The following is a 21,651-nucleotide window of genomic DNA, read 5'->3' as shown; positions in this document are numbered from 1 at the left end:
TCTCTCTCTCTCTCTCTCTCTCTCTCTCTCTCTCTCTCTCTCTCCCATACACACACACATATACAACACACACAAAGTAACTATAAAGCTAGCTGGTTGCAGTGTTCACTAGAATCTTGGCTTTTGGGAAGAGGAAAGATCTGAAATTTGAAGTCACTCTCGGCTACATAACAACAGATGCTTCTATTTGAGTGTAAAATTATCCAACCCAAAACGTAAGCACAATAACTTTTTTCTTGTATTTTTGAGATTATAATACAATTATATCATTTTTTTCATCCCCTTTCCTCCCTCCATCCCTCCCATACACTCTTCCTGGTCTCTTTCAAACTCTTTCATTAATTGTTGGGGGAAAAAATTATATATCCTAAATCTAACCTGCTCTGTCTGCACTATGTTACTTGTATGTAAACCACCACAATCCCTAATAACAATCTAACAGTGGTCCTCATACCCACAGGTAAGTGTAGTCCTCACCCCTCATCAAGAAAACTTCATCTCAAAACAGACAGTAACCCTTTAAACCCCTTGAGACATAGTTACAAGAATGCTACAAAGAAGACTTGCTGTTCACCCATCATTTTTAAAAGCCACATATTAATAAATGCTTGGCACTTTCATTCCAACCAGTAGTGAAGTGACCAATGTCCTACTCTTTTGTAAACTGGTAAATGTCACTCACTCTTCACTTAAAACACATCTATAGCTGCTTCCTTTGTGAAGCAATTTCCCCCTAGCGGGGAAGATCAAGCTTTCAAATCCATGGTTCTCTGAGAAGCCTTCATCACCCAGCTCGATACTGAGATGTTAGCAGCTGGAAAGGCTAATGTCTAGGCACGAGTTCCCCATTCCACTCCACACTTGGGGATTCCTACTACCTCAAAACTAAGAATAAAAGCCTATAATGGTGTGTGGCTCAGGAGTGCAGCACTTCCCACGTTTCACAGGGCTCTGCCCAAGTCCCTGCACTGACAGGGGGAAAAAGCTCCCAAAAGAGGTATCCAAAGAAAAGAGAGCATAGCCACCGTGGCAGTCACACTGAAACCACAGCTCCGTCTATCAAGCTTTTATGTAAAGAGGCGCTGGCTGACCTCCTGACGAGCAGGTCTGGAGCATCTGATGTTCCCTATTTGTGAGACTTCAAAGCCACCCAGAAGAGGAATGAGGGTTTCCTCTGCTCGGTTGGCAGAAGCCACTGGCAGGGACAATTCAGAGTAGACAGAGCAAAGCCATTTCTCAGCTCCTGGCTCTAAAGTCATTCAATAGTTCTCTACACCACTGCTTCCCATGTAAGTAAAGAACCCTTCACTATAAAGTTCACCAGGAAACTTACATCCAAACTTCACATTTTTAATCGAGCACTTTTCTGTCCACGGGTGTCGAAACTTTCCCCCCAAACTTCAGGCACCGCAGTGACTTACTGTACCTTCTGCCCTGCGATGACAACACGGTCCCCCAACTTCAGGCCGAGAGATGTCAGCATGGCCCTGCTGGTGATGTGATCAGAGTTTGGAAGCACGGCCTTAGCGCTGGTACAGGGCAGAGGCACCGCATCCAAGAGCATCTGTTTGATTTCCTTCGCGATCGCTGCAGCATCGGCCATCTCCAGAGGCATGTCCACTGGGTCTGGAACAACTTCTGCAGGGATCTGCCCTTTGTCATTCTGCCAGAGACAAGAGCAAAACCTCAGCTCCTCACACTCGGGAGCCCCTAGACAGCTACCTACTGGGGGGGGGCCTTAAAGTCGGGGAGGTGATCTGGTAAGAAAATGTCATTCTGTACATGGAGAAGGGCGAGTACCAGCTCCGAGAAATGGATCCACCGGGCGGCTGCACAAGCACACACAGAGGTACCAGGATGCCTGGCTGCCCAATCTGGAGCCCAGCTACATCCACGTACACTTGTTATAACATTTAGTCAACCAGGGGCCACCTACGCGGATCCAGAGTCACAGCCACCTTAGTTTACGGAGGGTCACACAAAGGTAAAATATCTGCCTCATCATGTTTGTCTTAAAACCTGTCCTTGTCATTAAGGGCCACGTGACTACACTCCACCAATTGCCACGCTGGCTCTGTGACCTCCGCCACCCGCCTGGGTGATGCAGCAGCTCAGATTTCAGGAGAGCCGACAGTCTCTACACTATCTACTGCATCCTAAGCTGCACCCACCGTTTTCCCTACAGCGAGGAGACTGCATCCTGGAGGAGTTTCTCCCCTAAGATGAAACAGCCAGCTGGAAGCCCATTTGGTTTATGTGGTGTTTATATAACTTAAAGCCCATCCTAAAAACAAAGCCTCTTACTTGGGTTTTTCAAGGAAAAGCTTAACCACAATCTCTAGCGGTACTGTAAGACCCCCCAACTCAATGTGTTTCTTAGACCCCTAGACACGAAGCCCAGCATGGAGTTCTTTGCTCTTTCACCTTCAGCCTGAGAGAATGATGACCACTGGGTGACCCACCCAGGTGCCTGACCCATAGTGTAAGGGACCAAGAATGTTTGCCAAAGATAGCCTGTAACCTTTCCGTGAGAGATCCCCATTCTTACGATGTTTACTCAGCATCCCCATTCTTTGTGGTCTTATCCTCCCCTCACTTTACGGTTTATTCTTTAAAAACCCTCGACTGCAACTGCTGGGGGTCGATCTCCTCTGACCCTGTGTGGGTTACGAGCTCGGCCTCAGCATGCTGATACCCAATTAAACCTCACGCGATATTGCATCAAGAAGGGTTTCTCTCGAGTTATTGGGGCATTGGTTCATCCTGGGACTTGAGCAAGAGTCTCCCCAGAAACGGGGGTCTTTCAGTATCTTAATTCCAAACGGTGAGGAGTTCACATTATAGTAGGAGAGGCAGTAACCAACTAAAAACATGCTGAGATGTCAGTAGCCCAGTTAGAAAATGGGATGTGGGGAGATGAATGATTAACCAGGAGATACCCATGTGACGCTGGCAGGGTTTCCCTGCAAGCTGCACCACCTGCACCCCAGGAGGCACCCAGGTGCCAGTCTGTCTACTCCCCACACCATTCATCACCCTGAATCATCTTTCTTCCATGCTCCCCGACCCAAACCCTAGCCCCCGTGAGGAAGTGTTCAGGGCTGTTAACTGAAAACCGTGCTTTGACTTCTCTCTCCTCTGATAAGACCTCACAGGCCATTTCAGAGTTAAGAACATACTCGGTTTGTAATTGTCTTTTGATTTGGTTTGGTGTGGGTTTTGCCTTTAAAATTCAAGTCAGCTTTTTAAAAATATACTATAAGATGCCTGGAATGATACTGAACTAATTTTATCTTAGATTTCAAAAGAAATTAGAAAATACAATGAACACACGTATGGCACTCAAGTCTATACTCTGGAAAGTGAGGGGTATGTGTAAGAAGAAACATATAATTTAAAAAAAAAAAAAAAAAAAGGCTGGGCCTGGGAGACAAAATAGCTTAGTTCATAAAGTGAGCACTGAGTGGTTCCTAGACCCCAGATAAAAGGCTGGCTGTGGTAGCCTGTGGTTGTGACCTCAGTGCTGGGAGGCAGAGGCAGAGGAGCCCTGCACTTGTTGGCTGGGTAGACGAGGTGAATGATCAGTGAGATCCAGCTTCAGTGGAGAACTGTGTCTCAAAAATTAATGTGGAGTCGGGTGATGGTGCGCACACCTTTAATCCCAGCACTGGGGAGGCAGAGGCAGCCTGGTCTACAGAGTGAGTTCCAGGACAGCCAGGACTGCACAGAGAAACCCTGTCTCAAAAAATAAAATTAGAATGGAAAGTAACTGAAGAAAATACTTGATGGCAACCTCTGGGCTTTGCACACAAATATACACAAGTATGCACATGCACACATGCACACACAGATATGCACACATATATACACATACACACACACACACATATATATATACACACACAGATATGCACACATATATACACATATACACACACACACACACACATATATATATACACACACAGGCACAGGCACATATATACACACACAAATGAGAGCAACATTATCTTCCAAACCTCAGAAGGTCTCTTCACAGCTAAAAGCAGAGCTCCATTTTCTGCTGCCATAATGACTCTCAAAGTAAGGTCCAGAGGTGACTTTCTGGACTCATGATGGCTAGTTTAAAAGGTTACTTAATTATTAAAGGAACATTTGTTTGGACTTTGTATTTACTTTCACTGTTATTCTTTTCGAAGGAACTTAATAATGTTAGCACATACGACATTTGTCGATAACAGATCATTTTTAATAAATATGCCAGAAGCCTAAATGAAAGACACTTTAAGATTCTCTTTTTCTGAATGGGAGTTTTATATACTTCAGTAGGAGGGAAATTCCCCAGGATCACTTAAATGTATTGAAAGTAAAAGACATCATCATACTGTTTATATGTGAAGCAAAAACGGATGGCGTTTGCTCCTGTAAGAGCTCAATCAGTAACAGCCTCTGAAGTCAAGCTTCCACCGGGGAGGGCGTGAGGTTTCCTTCCCCAGCTTCAGTCTCTTACCCTAAAGGCAGGGTTCGCTCCCAGCTCCAGCAAGGTTTTCACGGCTCCTGCACACAAGTTATGTGCTGCAATGTGCAGGGCTGTCCCAAAATTAAAGTCGCTGCAAGTGGCATCCACATCTACAATTAAACACCACACATATATTAGCTAAAATGTTAAACTCAGCTATCACAATTTCTAAGAAGAGTCATGAGGTTTCAGGAAGGAGATTTCTGCCTTTTTATAGACTTGCCCCCCACCAAGTGCAGGATTTCACAGTGGGACAAATCTCCATGATTATAACTTGCTTTTAAAAAAAATGAATATTGTCCTAGCTCATGTAATTCCTTGTAAAGGGAATGATATCCCACAAGTTTTCCAGCTTTCGGTATATTTCCTAAGGTGACCCCCATCATGGAGGCAGTAAGTGGAACAATTCATACTTGTGCCATAAGTGGCTTCCCAGGTCTGCTCAATCCCCTCAGGCACTTCCTTGAAATAGCAAGGTAAGAAAGTCACCTTTAGGACAAGGATCAGCAAAGGGACCCCTCTGATCCAAAGACACCCTACCCACTGATTCCCAAACTTCTGAGGGAATGCCTGCACACTCATCCACAGAAACATTCTCTGAGCCTGCATCGACACTCCAACTGCAGAAATGAGTAGCTGTGACATGCACAATTAGTCTGAAAAGCTAAAACAGCTATTCACCAGTCAGCTCTTCACAAAATAAAAATGGCTGAACAATGAAGACTCCTCAAACCAGTAACAAGTACGGGAAGACAGACAGACGGGCAAACACCCCAAGTCAGGACACTACTCGGCAGATGGATCTGGCCTCTACAATAAGGAAATGAACCTTGCAATTCTAAATAACAGTAACAATTTAATAACAGTAAACCATACTGCATTGTACTTGAACAGAAGATCCTCTGAAAGAATAATCCTACTTTGAATGTTCCCTACAAGAGTCTCTGGCTCAGCAAGTGTACAATAATCTATAGGGGACCACACTGGCATGACCACACACAAATGACAATACAGACCAACTCACACAGACTCCATCATTCCTGAACATAGGACCATTGACAGAGACTCTCTCCCAACATCATTCAGAAGTTGGAAAGGCAGAATTTTAAAGAACTTGAATAATTGTGGGAACTAAAAGTTAGAAACTAACACTCTAGTCGCTTTATCTCTTGAATCTCTAAAGTGTCCTCTTTTCTAAAAGGGCTGGCACTGGGAGTTCTCTCAAAGCTGAAAGAGTACTCTCTTGCTCTTATTCTTCTCAAAAGAGGAGAACCAGAGAGAACATCAGGCTTAGAGTCTCTCCATCAAGATGTTAGGGGACCCTAAAATTCATCAAAGGCTTTCTTAAATGAATGATAACTAAAAGAACCCCCTTCGTTATTTCAATACCAGCCAAAACACTCTGCTCTCTCTCTCTGGCTTCCCAAGCAAGACAGAAGAATTAAAACCCACAGGGCACGGGTTACACATAAAATCCTCACTACACTAGAGAAGCTGCAGAGACAGAAAGATCCAGAAAACAGTTGGTGTTTTAACTTGTAGCTCTTTGTACTAAGCCTTTTGTGAAAGGACTGTAACCTCCAACAAAAAAAATCTAAACTACTTCAGAAGTCAACCAGGGTAGGAAGTAAAAACAAAGCACAGTAGACGCAAGGCCTCCTCGGCGCTGACCTGAACGCCATTACAGAATGCCCCATTGCTAATGGAGATCTTGCAGCACTTGCCTTTTGGTTTCGATGTCTTCAAAATCACCCTGATAAGCTCTGGGACATCAAAGTACGAAGCGTAATGCAACGCGTTCATGTTCGTCCAGCGACTCCGCAAACTCGCGTCTGCTCCCAGGTCTATAAGTTGAGCTGCAAATTTTACAGCTGTCTCAATATCGCCTGAAGAAAAATTAAAAACCCTAAATTACTTTTCTTCAGTACAAACTTTAATTCCCAATACATACATCTCTAATGTCTTTCTTTAAAAAGTCAAAGCAAACAACACACTGGATCTACATTTATGTCAAAAAGCTTACCTTCAGGAGTTTATTCCCATTCAAGAGTGTGAAGGAAGAAAACACTGAAAATACTCACCATCCCGTTACTGATACTGAGTAAAATTCTGACAGCCTAAGAGCATGGTGAGACATCCTTTAAATAAACTAAGACTTCCAGACTATGAAATTCAATGACTAAATGCAAAGTGCCAGACCAGTACAAAAATGTCCTGGCTACTATTTTGCCTTGATCTCATTCTTAGACTATAAATTCTTTTTGATTTTTTATGGGAATATGAGCACATTATGGATTACAAGAAGAAAAAGCCCTTTACCACTAAGAGTTTAAAAAGTTCTAAATCAGCCCGTTGAAATAAGGGGAGACAACATAATATAGAGTCTAATCAGAGGGGCAGGTTAGCCCTCATAAACCACAGAAGAATAGCAGTTTTGGACATGTTTCATAAATAGGAATAAAACCCAGAGATAAGCCTATGTCCTAGCCTTGAAGGAGAGCTAGGCTAGAAAAGTGATCTTGACCCAGCCTTGCTGGAAGCCTGGAAGACTCTTGGGTGGTACCAGTTCATCTCAACCATTGGGCAGTTAGGCAGTTAGAACATATGGAGATGTAATCACACTATAAAGACTTCCCCCAGGAAAGGAACAAAGTTTTGTGTGGATCAAACTGACTCCTCCTCACCTACTTGGCTGATGGTCAGTGGGGGCACCCCGCCCAGGCCACTCGCCAGCAATGGGCACAGATGCACAGCAAGGAGCAAGCCACATACTCACCAATGCCATGAGCCCCAGACTTGCAAGTGTAATGTAACAGAGTCATGTCCGTCAGTCCATCTCTATCGTTCACATTGCAGCCTCTCTTAAGAATCTAGGGAAGGAGGTGAAAAGACAGTAAGGATGTCTGAAGGAGTCATAAGAATCGTATTATCTAATTCCCTAAACTTACAAAGAAACATGTAAGTCTTCCCTAACATATACATCTATAGTTCAAATGAAACGTTCCCATCTAGGCTGGCAGCATTCCTCTACTCCAAAGCCATACACTAACAAAACCCCCAACACTGGTCAGGAAATTCCCCTTTGAGGGAATTTTGGTCAGAGGAGTCAGTGACTCCCAAAACATCATAGGCTACTGCTGCTGTCATTGATTGCCTCCTAGAGGTGGAAGGTAAGTCCCTATTGAAGAAGACACTCTCTGCTTAAGACATAAGACCAAGAGGGTCTGAGCTGGATGGGACCTGAAAGCCTCCTCCCTAGGGACTGGCTTCCAGAGAACCAAAAGGTGCCATGCGCTTCTACAGGAAGGAAGTAACCAAGAGTCCTACCCAGGTATGATACGGACGAACTACAATGACCACTGTGGTATGAGTCAAATGAACTATCTGATAGTCCTAAGAGTACCATAGTTGTAAGCACACCTTAGCAGCAACCAGTGGTTCAACAAGAGGAAAACCGTGCCTGGTACTGGAAACCTAGCCAGATACCCAGGAACAGTGAATCCAAGGATCTTGGAGAACCTACTATCACCACTTAACTAAAAGCAGAATAATTCTTAGCTACATTCTAAATTGTTATCTGTATACCCACAAGTAAGTAGGCCTCTCCCCTCAGCAAAGAAATGTCTCTTTGCAACAGACAGAGACCATTATAAAAAAAAAAAAACCCACAGTTGATAAAAATGGGGGGGAAAGATGCATGGTTGCCTAGCCCCAGCTGATATATCTGCAACTCAGCTCCCTGACCTACGCTGAGAGATCATAGCATAAGAGGGGATAGAAAGACTAAGAGCCAGAGGAACAGGAAGTTTGCTGGGAGCAGTGTCTCCTAGAAACATCAAGACGCTACACCCATGAAGTCTCATGAACATGACGCCTGAACAAGACCTGAATAAAGACAACAGCAATAGGCAGGCTAACACAAAAGAGGGGACCCCAGCCTGAACAGGCTACTAAGAAATGCTAACATCAGGAGAAATACGTCTTCCCCAGAGAAGAGCCCCTCAACTGGTTATCCAATACCAGTGGTCCACTCTGAAATCACATACATACAAGGTACATCATACAGACTTCGCAGGTTGAATTTATATATTCAGTAATATAAATATGTAATAACAAAGAAAGTGAGGCCATGCATTTGAAAGGGAACGGGGATAGGGAACATGGGAGGGGTTAGAGAGAGAAGAGGAAAATGATGTAATGATGTCTTAATTACAAAAAAAAATAAAAATAAAAAGAAATTAAAGTACCCTGGAAAAAAAAACAACTTTCATGAAATGCATGGAAGTTGGCAGAACTACTTTGTACAAAGAAAGAGTTGTGCAAAACGGCGCTCCCTGCTCCCACCCGAAGTCTGCACTAGCAGAGCGCAGGCGCAGGAGGAACCGCGGGAGGAGCCGGTGGGAAGCAAGCACAGCACACACACTGCGCCACTGAAAGCTGGAATCGCAGACTTCTTACAGAGCTGTGACTGGCTTCTCCTCCCAGTCAGGATCTTTCCTCTCAGGAGGAGGGAGTATTCTGATCATTAGTCCCAGGAGCACAGAGCTTAGCATGCCAGGCACACTCACCTCATTTCCAATAATGTCTATGTTCTGCTGGACCTGAGGAACCCACTGTCTTAAGATAGCAAATAATTCTGAGACTGAAGTTTTGGGGTCGAAGAGAATTTCCTGGCACGATGCATCATTAGGGTCAAAGAAAGAAAACCCTGGAATACAAAACAGCGCAAATTACATTTATTAATGGTTTCCAGCATCTGGAAAATAAGTAACGGGGTAAACAGGAAACCAGTACAGACATTTTCTAGAGACTAGAAAAAAAGCCAGATAACATTAAGCCACTCTCAAAATCAAGAACCAGGCAAGCTTAATGTGTCCTGACTGTGCAGGTCCCGAGAACCACATGTATACAGTGTAACACCAGATGTGCGAGCCCGGGTCCAAAGCCTGGGTTCTGAAGATGTAGTTTTTTTAAGGCATAGAGACATCATCAATATTTTTCATTTAACATACGAATGACAGATAGTAGGTTCCCATGGACAACTATAACACAGGTGAAAATAAACGTGGCAAGCAGGAAGTCTGTGTGTTATCTTTACCCTCTGGCATTTCCTTCACATTTAATAAACACACATCAGTTGTCACCCACCACATAAGTATGAGGTGAAATGCCAAGTGTGGTGGTTTCAATGATAATGCCCCCCCCAGAGGCTCACAGATTTGAATATCTGATCGCCAGGAAGTGGCATTATCTGAAAGTACTAGGAGAGGTGGCCTTATACTGAGATTTCAAAAAGCCCATTGCAAGGCCAGAGTCTCTCTCTGCCTGCTGCCTGTGGATCCAGAACTCTCAGCTGCTTCTCTACCACCACGTCTGCCTGCCCACTGCCATGTTTCCGCCATGATAATAATGGATTAAACCTCTGGACTGTAAGCCAGCCCCAATTAAATGCTTTCTTCTGCAAGAGCTGCTATGGCCATGGTGTCTCTTCACAGTAACTAAGACGCCATTCCAACAGATAAGGAAATAGTGACCAGCAATGCAGGGAATGGGCCCAAAGTGACTATATTATTGTGGAATATGAACTAGTAAAAGTGTGAGAAAGCCTGAAGGAGCCATCTCAGGACTCCTCAGCATGCCTTTAGTAAGACTCAGTCAAAACCAAGGACCATCTAAGGACAAAAGAGGCTGCAAAGGAACACAACGGAAGAACATCAGATGCTACTGTCTCAATGCAAAAAAGAAACTATAAAGGCAGAAAATGCAAACCTGGGGAACAGTCCGACTAACACCTGCTGAGTACCTACAGTTTAACAAACACCACATAAGTCCCCCAAAATTGTGATTCGAGTTTTGCATAAGGAAAAGTCATAAAAAGTGTCCTGAATAAAAAAGTAAGATAACCATCTTAGCTATGTGACGTCTCACACCAGTTTGGAGGGTCATCTAATACAATCTAAGTCTATTCAGTTGATGTAAGCTTAGATGATAAAATGAAAATCAACTGCTAAACTTACATTTATTGATCTCAGTCAGAGGAATGAACAATTATCTAGATTTAGTAACTATGTCTTGTCCCACTCTGAAAAACCGCATGTTGAGGAAATGTGTCTAGAAATGATGAGATAGCATCGAGCAGTCTAAAGGGCGCAGGCACCGCAGCGGAGGCGAGGCAGCAAGTGTGATTCTTAGGGCAGGAAAGGACAGGCCCAGATGGCTTCAGGAGGCTGGAAGGGGAGAGGACCCTAACGTGAGCACAGGGCCAACGCTTCAGCTCATCTGTCACTGATCTCTGGCCTGCTCTTGGTGGCCCTGTGTGTGTATTTGTGTGTGTGGGGGGGGGGGTAGTTTCCAGGAATCCTCCCAGGAAATGAAGGTTCTGAGTCGTGGAGGTGATTTGCTGTGCCTTTTGCCATCTTTGAATGCTTCGGGTTTTTAATGAAAAGAGCCAAGGGGTTTTTCTCATCGTCTTTGAAACTATATGGCTTTTTTATTTGTCTTTGAATTGTCTGTCCCTTTGGTTTAATGGGAAACTGTAAAGATGTGACTCTATTTAATGTCCTAAACTTTTTTTTAAAAAACTTCTCAAAACTCAAATTCTAAAGTTATTCTGACTTCACATTAACTTTGGGGTTTTTCAGAGGAACACAAATTTTCCAAATGAAAATGATTTTGTTCCCTTTCCATATATGTATGTATACATGGAAATATATGTAGATATCTATGAAAACATATATGTATATGACTATACATATACATACACATATACCTACAGAGAAGCCTGAGAGATGTTGATGTAATCCGACTCACTTACATGGGAAGAGCTATCAAGCACAAGTAAAATCCCTCAGAGGCTGATGTGGTGTCCAACTGAGTGGCTTAAATGCTGACAAATAACAAGAGCTGCTTAAGCCAGGCGTGGTGGCGCACACCTTTAATCCCAGCACTAGGGAGGCAGAGGCAGGCGGATTCTGAGTCTGAGGCCAGCCTGGTCTACAGAGTGAGTTCCAGGACAGCCAGGGCCACACAGAGAAACCCAAGAATAAAAAAAAAAAAAAAAAAAAAAAAAAAAAAAAAAAAAAAAAAAAAAAAAAAAAAAAAAAAACCAAGAGCTGCTAAATGACATGTGACACTTCACCTACTGTATTATAGACAGGTGATTGACAGGTGATAAGTAGGCCCTGGTATGACTTACAATTATACATATATATTGTATGTAACAGCCACAATTCAAGTTATCTGAAATGTTACAGCAATAACCACTTTTGTACATCAACCACATTATACTGAACTCCCACTGAACCTTTAGCCATGACTTAGCTCCTGAATCACCTACGGATTTTTGTATTTTATTACACTGTCCCTCTGAAAGCTTTTATAAGCATGTATTATAAGCATGTATTATACAACTGCGAGAGGATTTATGCAAAGCCTGCAGATTATAGGTTCCTGGTAACTTAAACACCACTGGGCTGGGTAAGACCCTCCAGAGTCCTCTAGAAAGCTAACTGACCATGGGGCCGTGGGCCTGAGCTCAGCAGAACAAGACTCCAAGGACTGACCGAGTAACTATGCTCATGACCTTGCTAGAAAAGTTTCTGCCACTTCAACGTTCTGTTGTCCAAATTTAAAGTGCCCCCTTTCCTCTTAAGACCTGAAACTTAACAGCAGTTTGGACACGTAAGCCTTTATAAACAAAAGCAGCAGCGTGTTTTCTTTTCTCTCTGACTCATCCCCAACTGACTGAATCCAGAACTCACAAGGTCTTGGTGTGCACACTTCACTTTCAGGGCCCTGAGCTCAGGAGAACCTGATTTTCTCTAACAAGTCGCCGTGTGTGAGGTTTTGGCTTGATGTCTTGGCCTGGAATAAATTTAAAAGTCTGCTCAGAGACTCCACATTACCAGCGGGCCTGAAAAAAACCTGGCTCTCTCTATGGCCTGATGCCCGTCGGATATCGTCAGAGGTCTGGCTGGGATTGCAGTCTGAGCATAAGCAAGAGCTGGTTTTTCTGATGCATTTCTGGGAATGACCAGGCCAAATTGAAACAGACGAAATGTATTTTACAAGCAAGTTAGCTTTGCTATGATTGTGTCCGGCAAGAAATGTGGATGGAGGAGGAAAAGGTGGTGATTCTGTAGAGAACTGTGATGTCAGTCTCTGTGGCCTTAGCTATATGTGAGCCTTACTAGAGTCTTACTGTGTCTCTCTAGCTTTCTCTCCAGTGTCTGGCCAGCTGACATTTCCAAATGTCCAGAATGACATTTTCGACTTTCTAACAGTGCCCATCCTCTGATTCTCCAACCTGAAGCTGAAATATACAAGTGAACCTCAGAGAGACAACCGCTACAGCTCACGTACCAATAACCTGCATGCCTGCAGCTATGGAGGTTAACTCAAGAGTTTGCCAAAATACCACACAGCATGACCAAACATTCAAACTGGAAGCCAGGACAACCCATCCACTGAAGGCCCTGTCCTCAACTTACTGTCCAAAGATTCAAGCATGAATCCAGAACCCCAACTGCTTATAGCATGTGTGCCAAACATTTACTGCAAGCTGTCCCTTACATACCTGATGGCTACCGTCTATACACTGGGTAGAGCAGCAGCTCTCAACCTGTGGGTCACAATGCCTTTGGGGGTTGAATGGCCCTTTCACAGGGTTTGCCTAAGACCATGAGCAAACACAAATGCATTAAAATTCCTAACAGTAGCGAAATGACAGTTATGAAGTAGCAATGAAAGTAACTTGATGGTTGGGGGCCACCGCCCATGAGGAACTGTATTAGAGCCTTCCTGTATTAAAGGAAGGCTTAGAAGAGCCTTAAGAGTCTTGATGCCTCCTGAAAGGAGATACTCTGGTGCTTATCATGTACTCAGTGACTGTAATGGCTGCTGTCGTGAAAAGCACTAATACAAGATGTGAGGGTGAGTTACCACCAGGTCTCAGAACGGTCCCTATGATCTGCTTCCAAAGACAATGTGTCCAAACATCAGAACCTGGTTTCCTAGAAGAGACACCAGCCAGTGTTGCACTCGAGTCTCACTAGAAGGAGCCTTACCTATTACAAGAACCTATAGAGTCTTCAATAGAACTGTATGAGGTACCACATGGCCCTGGATGACTTACCAGAATAACTGGGAAATCTTCCCTCGGGTATCATGCTGTGCACCTGTCTCAGTCCCACTGCACAACATCCGGAAAGCGCAAACTGACCCAGAAAGGTGATGCCTGGGTCTGACTGGGGCTTACTTGATCTTTTCAGCTGGTTCAAGATAGGTAAGTGGACGCCATAGCTTCAAGGGAGCCCTCACCCAGGAACTCTCACAAGCTGGCAGTTTCATCCTCCTGACTCGTAAACCTTTTTAAATCTTCACTAACTTGGCAAACACCTCCACAGGGATCAGACAACAAAAGCTGCACAAACAAGAGTCATCAGAAGAACCCACTGAGGTGTGGCTGGGCATCCTACAGATCTGAAGATTCCAGGGAAGGGGGAAGAAGGAGAAGAAAGGACTGAGAAAACGCCTCAGAGGTGCTACCATCAAAACAACAGAGAGGAGTCTGGGGAAACAAGTGAGTTAGCAGGTTATACTGGCTCTTAACTCATGAACTCAGGCGTGTTCCTTACTCATGGATTTTATTTTTTCTAAGCAGTTTCTTACCAAGCAGTTAATAGATTTCATTTCTCTGGTTCAGTTCACTCACCCATCCACTAGTCACTTGCAAAGGCACCAGATATTGCTTTTTCTTTTGCTTAGGATTTATTTATTTATTTTATGTATAGGAGTACACTGTTGCTGTCTTCAAACACACCAGAAGAGGGCACCAGATCCCATTACAAATGGTTGTGAGCCATCATGTGGTTGCTGGAAATTGAACTCGGGACCTCTGGAAGAGCAGTCAGTGCTCTTAACTGCTGGGCCATCTCTCCAGCCCCAGCACTGAACATTTCTAATGGAAAAATTTCTAAATATATGAGTACATGCCTGAAAAGCGTCTTCTGCATGCCCTACAAGAATGTACATCCTTTTCTGAGAGGAGAATTACGATTCCCCATGGATGAACTTCCTGGTTGATTATCAGTCCTGAAATCATATGCATATGAACAACACTAAACAGATACAGCAGGTTGTGTGTGCATGTGTGTGTGTGTGTGTGTGTGTGTGTGTGTGTGTGTGTAAAACATTAACAATTAAAGAAGAGGCCGTGAATCTCAGGGGGTTAGTGCTGGGAGGGACTGGAAGGAGGAAACGTTAAGGTAAGATGGTATAATTACATTTTAATTTTAAATATTTTTAACAGAATGCCTAGTCTAGCGGTGATGGTACTAGGAGAGAATAGTAAAATGAAGTGTCTCTTTAGAGGAATCAATAAAATATTTTTATTAGAAACTAAATAAATGCACTAAGATCTAAGTCATATACTAATAAGAACCGATCTCAAAATGTGTGGTAGTGAATCAATTCAGTTACAGAATTATACACACATTTACATAAGACTGTAAATATTCAAAATGTTACTACCTGTTGTTGGCAGGTCTTCACATGGATAACAAAATATAATTAGTGATCTAATCACTCACACTAAGTGTAAGACAGTCACTCCTCTGGAGACGAGGGGAATAGTGCAGAGGCTAACCAGGGAAAACTCTGGACTTCTGAATGGCATCTCTTAGAAGTTTTGTTGTTGTTGTTGTTTAGTTAAATCAAACAATAACTATGTCAGTTCACCAGACCAATGGTGACTATGTATTGATACAAATGCATAGTCAAATGGATATTTTCTCCAGGAAAAAAAATTCCTACATAAGGGAAATATAATGAGAAAAATATCCCATACCAAAAATCTATAAAAAAAAAAAAAACAGGCATGCCAATAAATATGAGTCCTAGTTAGAGAAAATTTAAAAGTGCAGGGACTTGAGCAGGAAAGAAACATCATACTGCAGGATTTTAAAAGAGACAACTTAAAGCTGTCAGTTCTCTACAGAGCTTTTAGGTAATTTCAGTTCTAATCAAACCTTCCCTTGGATTTACTGGTGAGGGACAGAAACAATTACACTCTTGTTCTGTATCAGAGCTGATCCGACACTAAGGGAGACAAGCGCCTTGGGATCTTGTTACAATGTAGATTCTGACCTAGGAACTCTCCACTGAGCCCCAGACTTCCTTCCTAATGAGCTCCACGGTACCAGGCTACCTACCAGCCTAAGAGACAGACAGTAGCCAAGGTGTAGAAAGTAAATGTTGGAGAAATGAGCAAGACGCCCTGCATGAGGACCATCAGCTCTGAGGGGAGAGAAAGCATGTCACGGTGCTTCAGTCATTAAAAACCAGTCAAGTGGGTTTAAGAGATGGCGCAATGAGAAAGAGCAATGGTTGTTCTTCCAGAGGACCTGGGTTCAATTCCCAGCACCACTGTGGCAACTCAAAACTTTAACTCCAAATCCAGGGGATCCAATGCCCTCTCCTGGCTTCCGAGGGCACTAGGCACCAACACAGTATGCAGACAAAACATATACATGTATAAAATAAATAATTTTTTACTTTTTTATTTATTTATTTGGGGGGGGGTCGGTTCGAGACAGGGTTTCTCTGTATAGCCCTGGCTGTCCTGGAATTCACTTTGTAGACCAGGCTGGCCTCGAAATCAGAAATCCACCTGCCTCTGCCTCCTGAGTGCTGGGATTAAAGGCATGCGCCACCATGCTCGGCTTCATTTTTTACTTTAAAAACATATTTAAAATGACAAAAAAGTAGACAGCTCATTTCAAGTAACAGCAATGGACTGTACTTATTAAGTGTTTGACTAGCATCCGGATGGGACTCCTCCTTCTCTTCTTTTCTTGTTTTGTTTTGTTTTTATTTTAAGATAGGGTCTCTATAGCCCTGGTTATCTTGGAACTCACTGTGTAGACAATGCTGGCCTGGAACCCCACCTGCTTCTGCCTCCCAATTGCTGGCATTTGTCACCAAGCCCAGCATGTAACACCCCTTTTTAAGAGGGACACTTCCAGCTTAGTAAGAAAACATCTAGATTAGAGAGCCTAGAAATCCCGACCACCAGAAACGGGTAAGGAGACTAGAAACATATGGTTAAAGAAAATACAGACTAAGAAAAATGTTCAAATTACTTCATAATCTCTGAAGGCTCTATCATATTAAGTAGTATGGGTTCCACATATCAGACAAGTCCCGCCGGGCCAGAGTCCAGGGAGATAAGTTTTGAGTCCACAGACAAGAACTATTTTATAACTGACGCTTCTTAACAATAAAATAGATTGCTTCATTGGTTTCTCACTGTGGTGTTTTTTAATGAGATGTCACTCAGAAGTCTCAGGCATTTGGATACCTGTTCCTCAGTTGGTGGCTATTTAGGAAGGATTAGAAGTGGCCTTACTAGGGGAAATATGTCACTGCAGAGGGGGCTTTGTGGCTTCAAGAGACTCCCACCATTTCAAGTTAGCACTGTCTGCTTCCTGTCTGTGGCTCATAGTGTGAGCTCTCAGCTGTCCCTGCTGCTGTGCCTGGTGCCCTGCTTCCCCACCAGGACAATAAGGAGCTCCAGTTTCATCTCCTATGATTCCTCAGACTCACGATCCCCAAATCCACCCTTCCTTCCCTAAGGTGCCCTAGTCATGCATTAGAGAAAAGTGACTAACACACCCATAACTGAGGATCCGCAAGAGGCTGACTGGCCACACCAGAGGTCTCACAAATGAGATTTCTATAAGGAAAAGCCTACAGGTGCTAAGCATCTACTACCCTAAGAACAGAAGCAGTGCTTACCGCAGTTCAGCAATGGGATCGATCGACACTCATTATCATCTTCCAATGGAGAGAGTCAACAAACATTAAGCCTCTAACATCAAATGACCGCCTTGCCCTTTATTATGTAAGCCAAATAAAATATACCTGCTACTCCTCGCTGAAAGAAAACGAAGCAGGGCCCATGTCCTGCTCAAGGTTTCTCCCACATAACTCATTTTGCTAGAACTGCAGTGATTGCAGTCAACACTAGGGAAACACTCTAGAGAATCTAGGATCTAGGAGCAGAAAGTCCTTGCATGGTGATGGGTTAACCCCTGTAGAATCTGAATGCAGTTTGGGAGTAAGGAATCATTAGAATGGATGAGGGGTTTTTAAGGCAAATTACCAGCGTAGTAATTTTAATCTACAAATAGTATTCAAAACCTGAATTATCCCTGCCTCCAAAGACACTCTGAAATGGTGATCGATTCGACCTGAAAACTCTAACAACATTGCAAATGTAACAATTCTATCCATTTACCTCCTTAAATTATTTCATTCATTTATTAACTACCTTATAAAATGTACTCTCGGAGAGAATAAATCAAAACTGACAAAAAGTAGACCTCTTCTAAGTTTCCATTTTACAGAGGAAACTTAAATGGACCAATTTCAATAGAAGCTGATCTCATTCTAGCCTCCGTGGGAATTCCATACAATCCCTCCCTAAGTAGCAGAATGCTACATGTTTAAGCACCATTACATTCTAAAACTAAAATCCCCCAAATGCATGATAGTGCTTAAAAGTCAACATTTTGACATAATAAAAATGCTGACAACGGAAATAAAGCATTGGGCATAAGAGGCAGAAACTTCGATAAGCAATTGTGGTTTTGAAAAAGGAAAAATTTGAAAATCATATTTAAAAAAAAATCACAGCACATGGCTTTAAAAGAGCATAAGAGCATAGACAGCCTGAGACGGGAGTCTGAGACCAGGTCACAGACAAGAGGTAGACCCAGGACATACCACAGCCCATGACATACCACAGTCCGAAGGCATCGGTGCTGCAGAAATGGAGAAGATAACAGATGTATCTGAGCCTGTGAATAAAAATGGGTATCTTCCAATCAGAGAGCTTCCTTCCACTGGAATATCCGGGAGGTCCTCTATGGTCATCTTCTAGAAAACCACCTGTAATGGGGAAAGCAAAAATCAGAATGCATTTCTCCTTCAATTGTGTGTAGCTTAGATGACGGCCTGCAGTCACAAAAGTCCTGACAGACTCCTATAGCCTGACATGTTTAATGTCTGAGCAAGCAGTTGTTTAAGAACTATGCATCACTTCCTACCACCCTAGGTACCATCGGCAGCCCAGGTATTGTCACAATACAAAGCTTGGGAAACAAATTATAATTGCTTTTTTAAAATTAATTTCATGCTAAGAGAAAAAAACCTTGTTACAAGGCTGAGCTAATCCAAATGGGCAGCATTAAAGGATACAGCGGCCCCATCACCTGACCTTACTTAACTCTCACAAAGCAACCCAGGTTCCACCATTCACCACTGGAGTCCATGCCTCCAGTTTTCATATTGCTATTATTTTATGATATCCCAGAAAACACTGTTGAAAATTAATCATTTCACTTTCACAAATGTAAGAGATTACTGAGACTGTCTCACTTAACAATGTGGGGTCTCTTTACTCCATCTTGACTGAAGGAAGTCTGTAACCTTAAAAAAGGTACCAAACTCAAAATAGCCTCTTTCAGAAAACATCAGTATGTAAAAGAAATTTATTCTAAATTAGACCTGTTTTATGCCCAGTCTGTATCTCAGAAATAATGTAGAAAGCAAAGAAAATGCTAACTGAAGCTCAATTATAGAGCTAAAAGCTTAGTTTTTTTTTATTCTGTTCTAAAATATTATGAATCCCTTTTATTTTTAGATATAAACAGGACCAAATGATTTTAGAATATATTCAATACAGTTTTTTTAAAAAAAAAAAAAAAAGGTAACTAGTAGCTTACTCTAGGAGGAAACCTACCACAGTATGATTCTGCAAGTGCTGTCTAACATTTGCGTAATGAACATATTCAGGCTAGTTTTAGATCAGCTTGGAAAAAAAAGAAAGTCTTTTGGGAAGGACATTCAATTGAGAAAATGCCTCTAACAGACTGATTTGTAGGCAAGCCTGTGGTGCATTTTCTTGATTGACGAGTAACAGGAGGGTCCAGCTCATGGTTGGTAGTACCATCCCTGGGCTGGTGGTCCTGAGTTCTCTAAGAAAGCAGGCTGGGCAAGCCATGGGGAGCAAGCCAGTAAGCAGCATCCTTCCACGATTCTACATTAGCTCCCACCTCCAGGTTCTTGCCTGACTTGCGTGGATGATGGGCTTACAAACTACAAGATGAAATAACCCTTTCTTTGCCAAGTTGTTTTTGATCATGATGTTTTGTCACAGCAACAGAAACACTAACTGAGCCACGTCTTAACTAACTGGATCACCTTGACGAACCCACTCAGCTCCAGGGGAACAGTCACTTGGAACTATCTGGTTTCCTTCCCACTTAACCAGACCTTTTTCCTTTGGGAGCAGGAGCCAGCAGGAACAGTAGGCTTTCTTATGTCTTAAAAACTATATACACTTATTTGCACAGGAATGTTATACATTAAACAAACTAGCCTGGTTCTTCTTACTATATTAAAGGAATCCCAATTTTTTGGGGGGGAAGTAGCCCTGAAATTACTTGCTACCCAATACATGGAATCTTTTGGCATTAGCCTTGCCACATAAACAGGAACAACAAAAGATTAGAGCCAAATAGCAGTGCTGATCTTCATTATCAAGGCCCAATAGGAAGGTACCACTAAGACATCTCCTTTCTACGTATCACACTCACCCCACCCCCACCCCAATCTATGGGTTTCTACTTGCAGACCCCTGTTTGCTTGGTAATAAATCTGAGTAAGTATTCTCCACAGTAAGTAGGAAGTTCCCTTTAGAGCCCAAAATAAAAACATAACTTAATAAACCTCAATTATGTTTCTAGACGCTTCAGAGATTACAAAAATGAGTGACTGATGGGCCGTGGGTCTCGGGTGGTTTATGTTTTTAAAATGAAATATCATTGATGAGCACAGGTTTTGAAATGGAAGAGGATGTGTTCCCATCAGTGAGCACCAGGAAGTTTTGCCACCAGAGCGTCAAAGAATCAGAGCATATCCTGAGCTGAGCCTCAGAAGAAACAAAAACACAAAACAAAAACAAACGGCCAGCTGTAGGGTATGTAGCTGGAAGGGCAGGCAGATGTAAGGCTAACTCTGTTTGGGGTTTATAGTGGTTTTGGTTGGTTAGTTGGTTGGTTGGTTGGTTTTTTTGGTTGGGTGGGTGGGTGAGTGGTTAGTCAGCTGGTTTGTTTGTTTGCTTGGTTGGTTGGTTTTTTGGTTGGTTAGTTGTCTGGTTGGTTAGTTGTCTGGTTGGTTAGTTGTCTGGTTGGCTAGTTGTTTGGTTGGCTGGGTTTTTTTGGTTGTTTGTTCAGTTGGCTGGTTGTTTGTTCAGTTGGTTGGTTGGTTGGTTTTGTGTTTGTTTGTTTGATTGGTTGGTTGGTTGGTTGGCTGGTTTTTTGGTTGGTTGGTTGGTTGGTTTTTTGGCTGGCTAGCTGTCTGTTTGGCTAGTTGGTTGGCTGGTTTTTTGTTTGGTTGCTTGTTTATTTGATTGGCTGGCTGGTTGGTTGGTTGGTTGGTTGGTTTTTTGTTTGTTTGGTTGTTGGATGGTTGGCTGGTTTTCTGTTTAGTTGGCTGGTTGGTGTTTTGTTTTGTTGTTGCTTTGGGGGCTTCCGAGGGGGAGATAGCTACTCTCGTTCTTAACTGGGCAAAGCAAACAAACAAAACCATTCGATTCCATAAGCACCAGGACACGCCAAGAGACAGGCATGCTTCAAGTAGTGTTTTGGGAAGAGTAATCTCACCGTAACCACACTTTTGGGACTTGTTTTCTAGACTCTTAATTTGTCAGCAAAGTGATAAAACAAAATTGCTTACTGTGGTCCCCAGAGTACCTTTTGTTTCTTGCAAATTGTCAAGAACCTTAAGGACTAGAACTGCATGTGGGACTGGAAAGAGAGCTCAGTAGGTAAACTTGAGCAAGTGTCAGGACTGGAGTTCTGACCACACACACACACACACACACAAACCCTCACAACCCACATTAAAGTGGGGAGGGCACAGTGACCCACCTGTAATAATAACACTTGGGAGGTAGAAACACAAATACCCCAAACCAGGACGGTTCCCTAGACCAGACAAATCAAAATCTCAGGGTTCAGCAAGGGAACCCTTTGGTGAGTTGCCTTGGTAAAAAAAAAAAAAAAAAA

General features: G+C 42.9%; 1 protein-coding gene across 8 annotated transcripts in view; it reads right to left on the bottom strand.

The window, feature by feature from the left end:
• Positions 1-21,651, bottom strand: part of Clip4 (CAP-Gly domain containing linker protein family member 4) — a 97,283-nt gene that overhangs the window by 57,847 nt on the left and 17,785 nt on the right. For all 8 annotated transcript variants that reach the window (XM_021149448.2, XM_021149451.2, XM_021149450.2 and 5 more), the window contains exons 2-7: positions 18,322-18,469; positions 9,088-9,227; positions 7,296-7,389; positions 6,244-6,405; positions 4,511-4,629; positions 1,427-1,663 (exon numbers count right to left, since the gene is read on the bottom strand). In XM_021149448.2, the coding sequence (XP_021005107.1) occupies positions 1,427-1,663; positions 4,511-4,629; positions 6,244-6,405; positions 7,296-7,389; positions 9,088-9,227; positions 18,322-18,454 (885 nt within the window). In that variant the 5' untranslated portion in view covers positions 18,455-18,469. The remainder of the gene's footprint in view (positions 1-1,426; positions 1,664-4,510; positions 4,630-6,243; positions 6,406-7,295; positions 7,390-9,087; positions 9,228-18,321; positions 18,470-21,651) is intronic.

Source organism: Mus caroli, chromosome 17 (genome assembly GCF_900094665.2).
Source record: "Mus caroli chromosome 17, CAROLI_EIJ_v1.1, whole genome shotgun sequence".
Classification (NCBI taxonomy): Eukaryota; Metazoa; Chordata; class Mammalia; order Rodentia; family Muridae; genus Mus; species Mus caroli.
The sequence above is the reverse complement of the archived record's forward strand: the minus strand, read 5'-3'. Positions and strand labels throughout refer to the sequence as shown.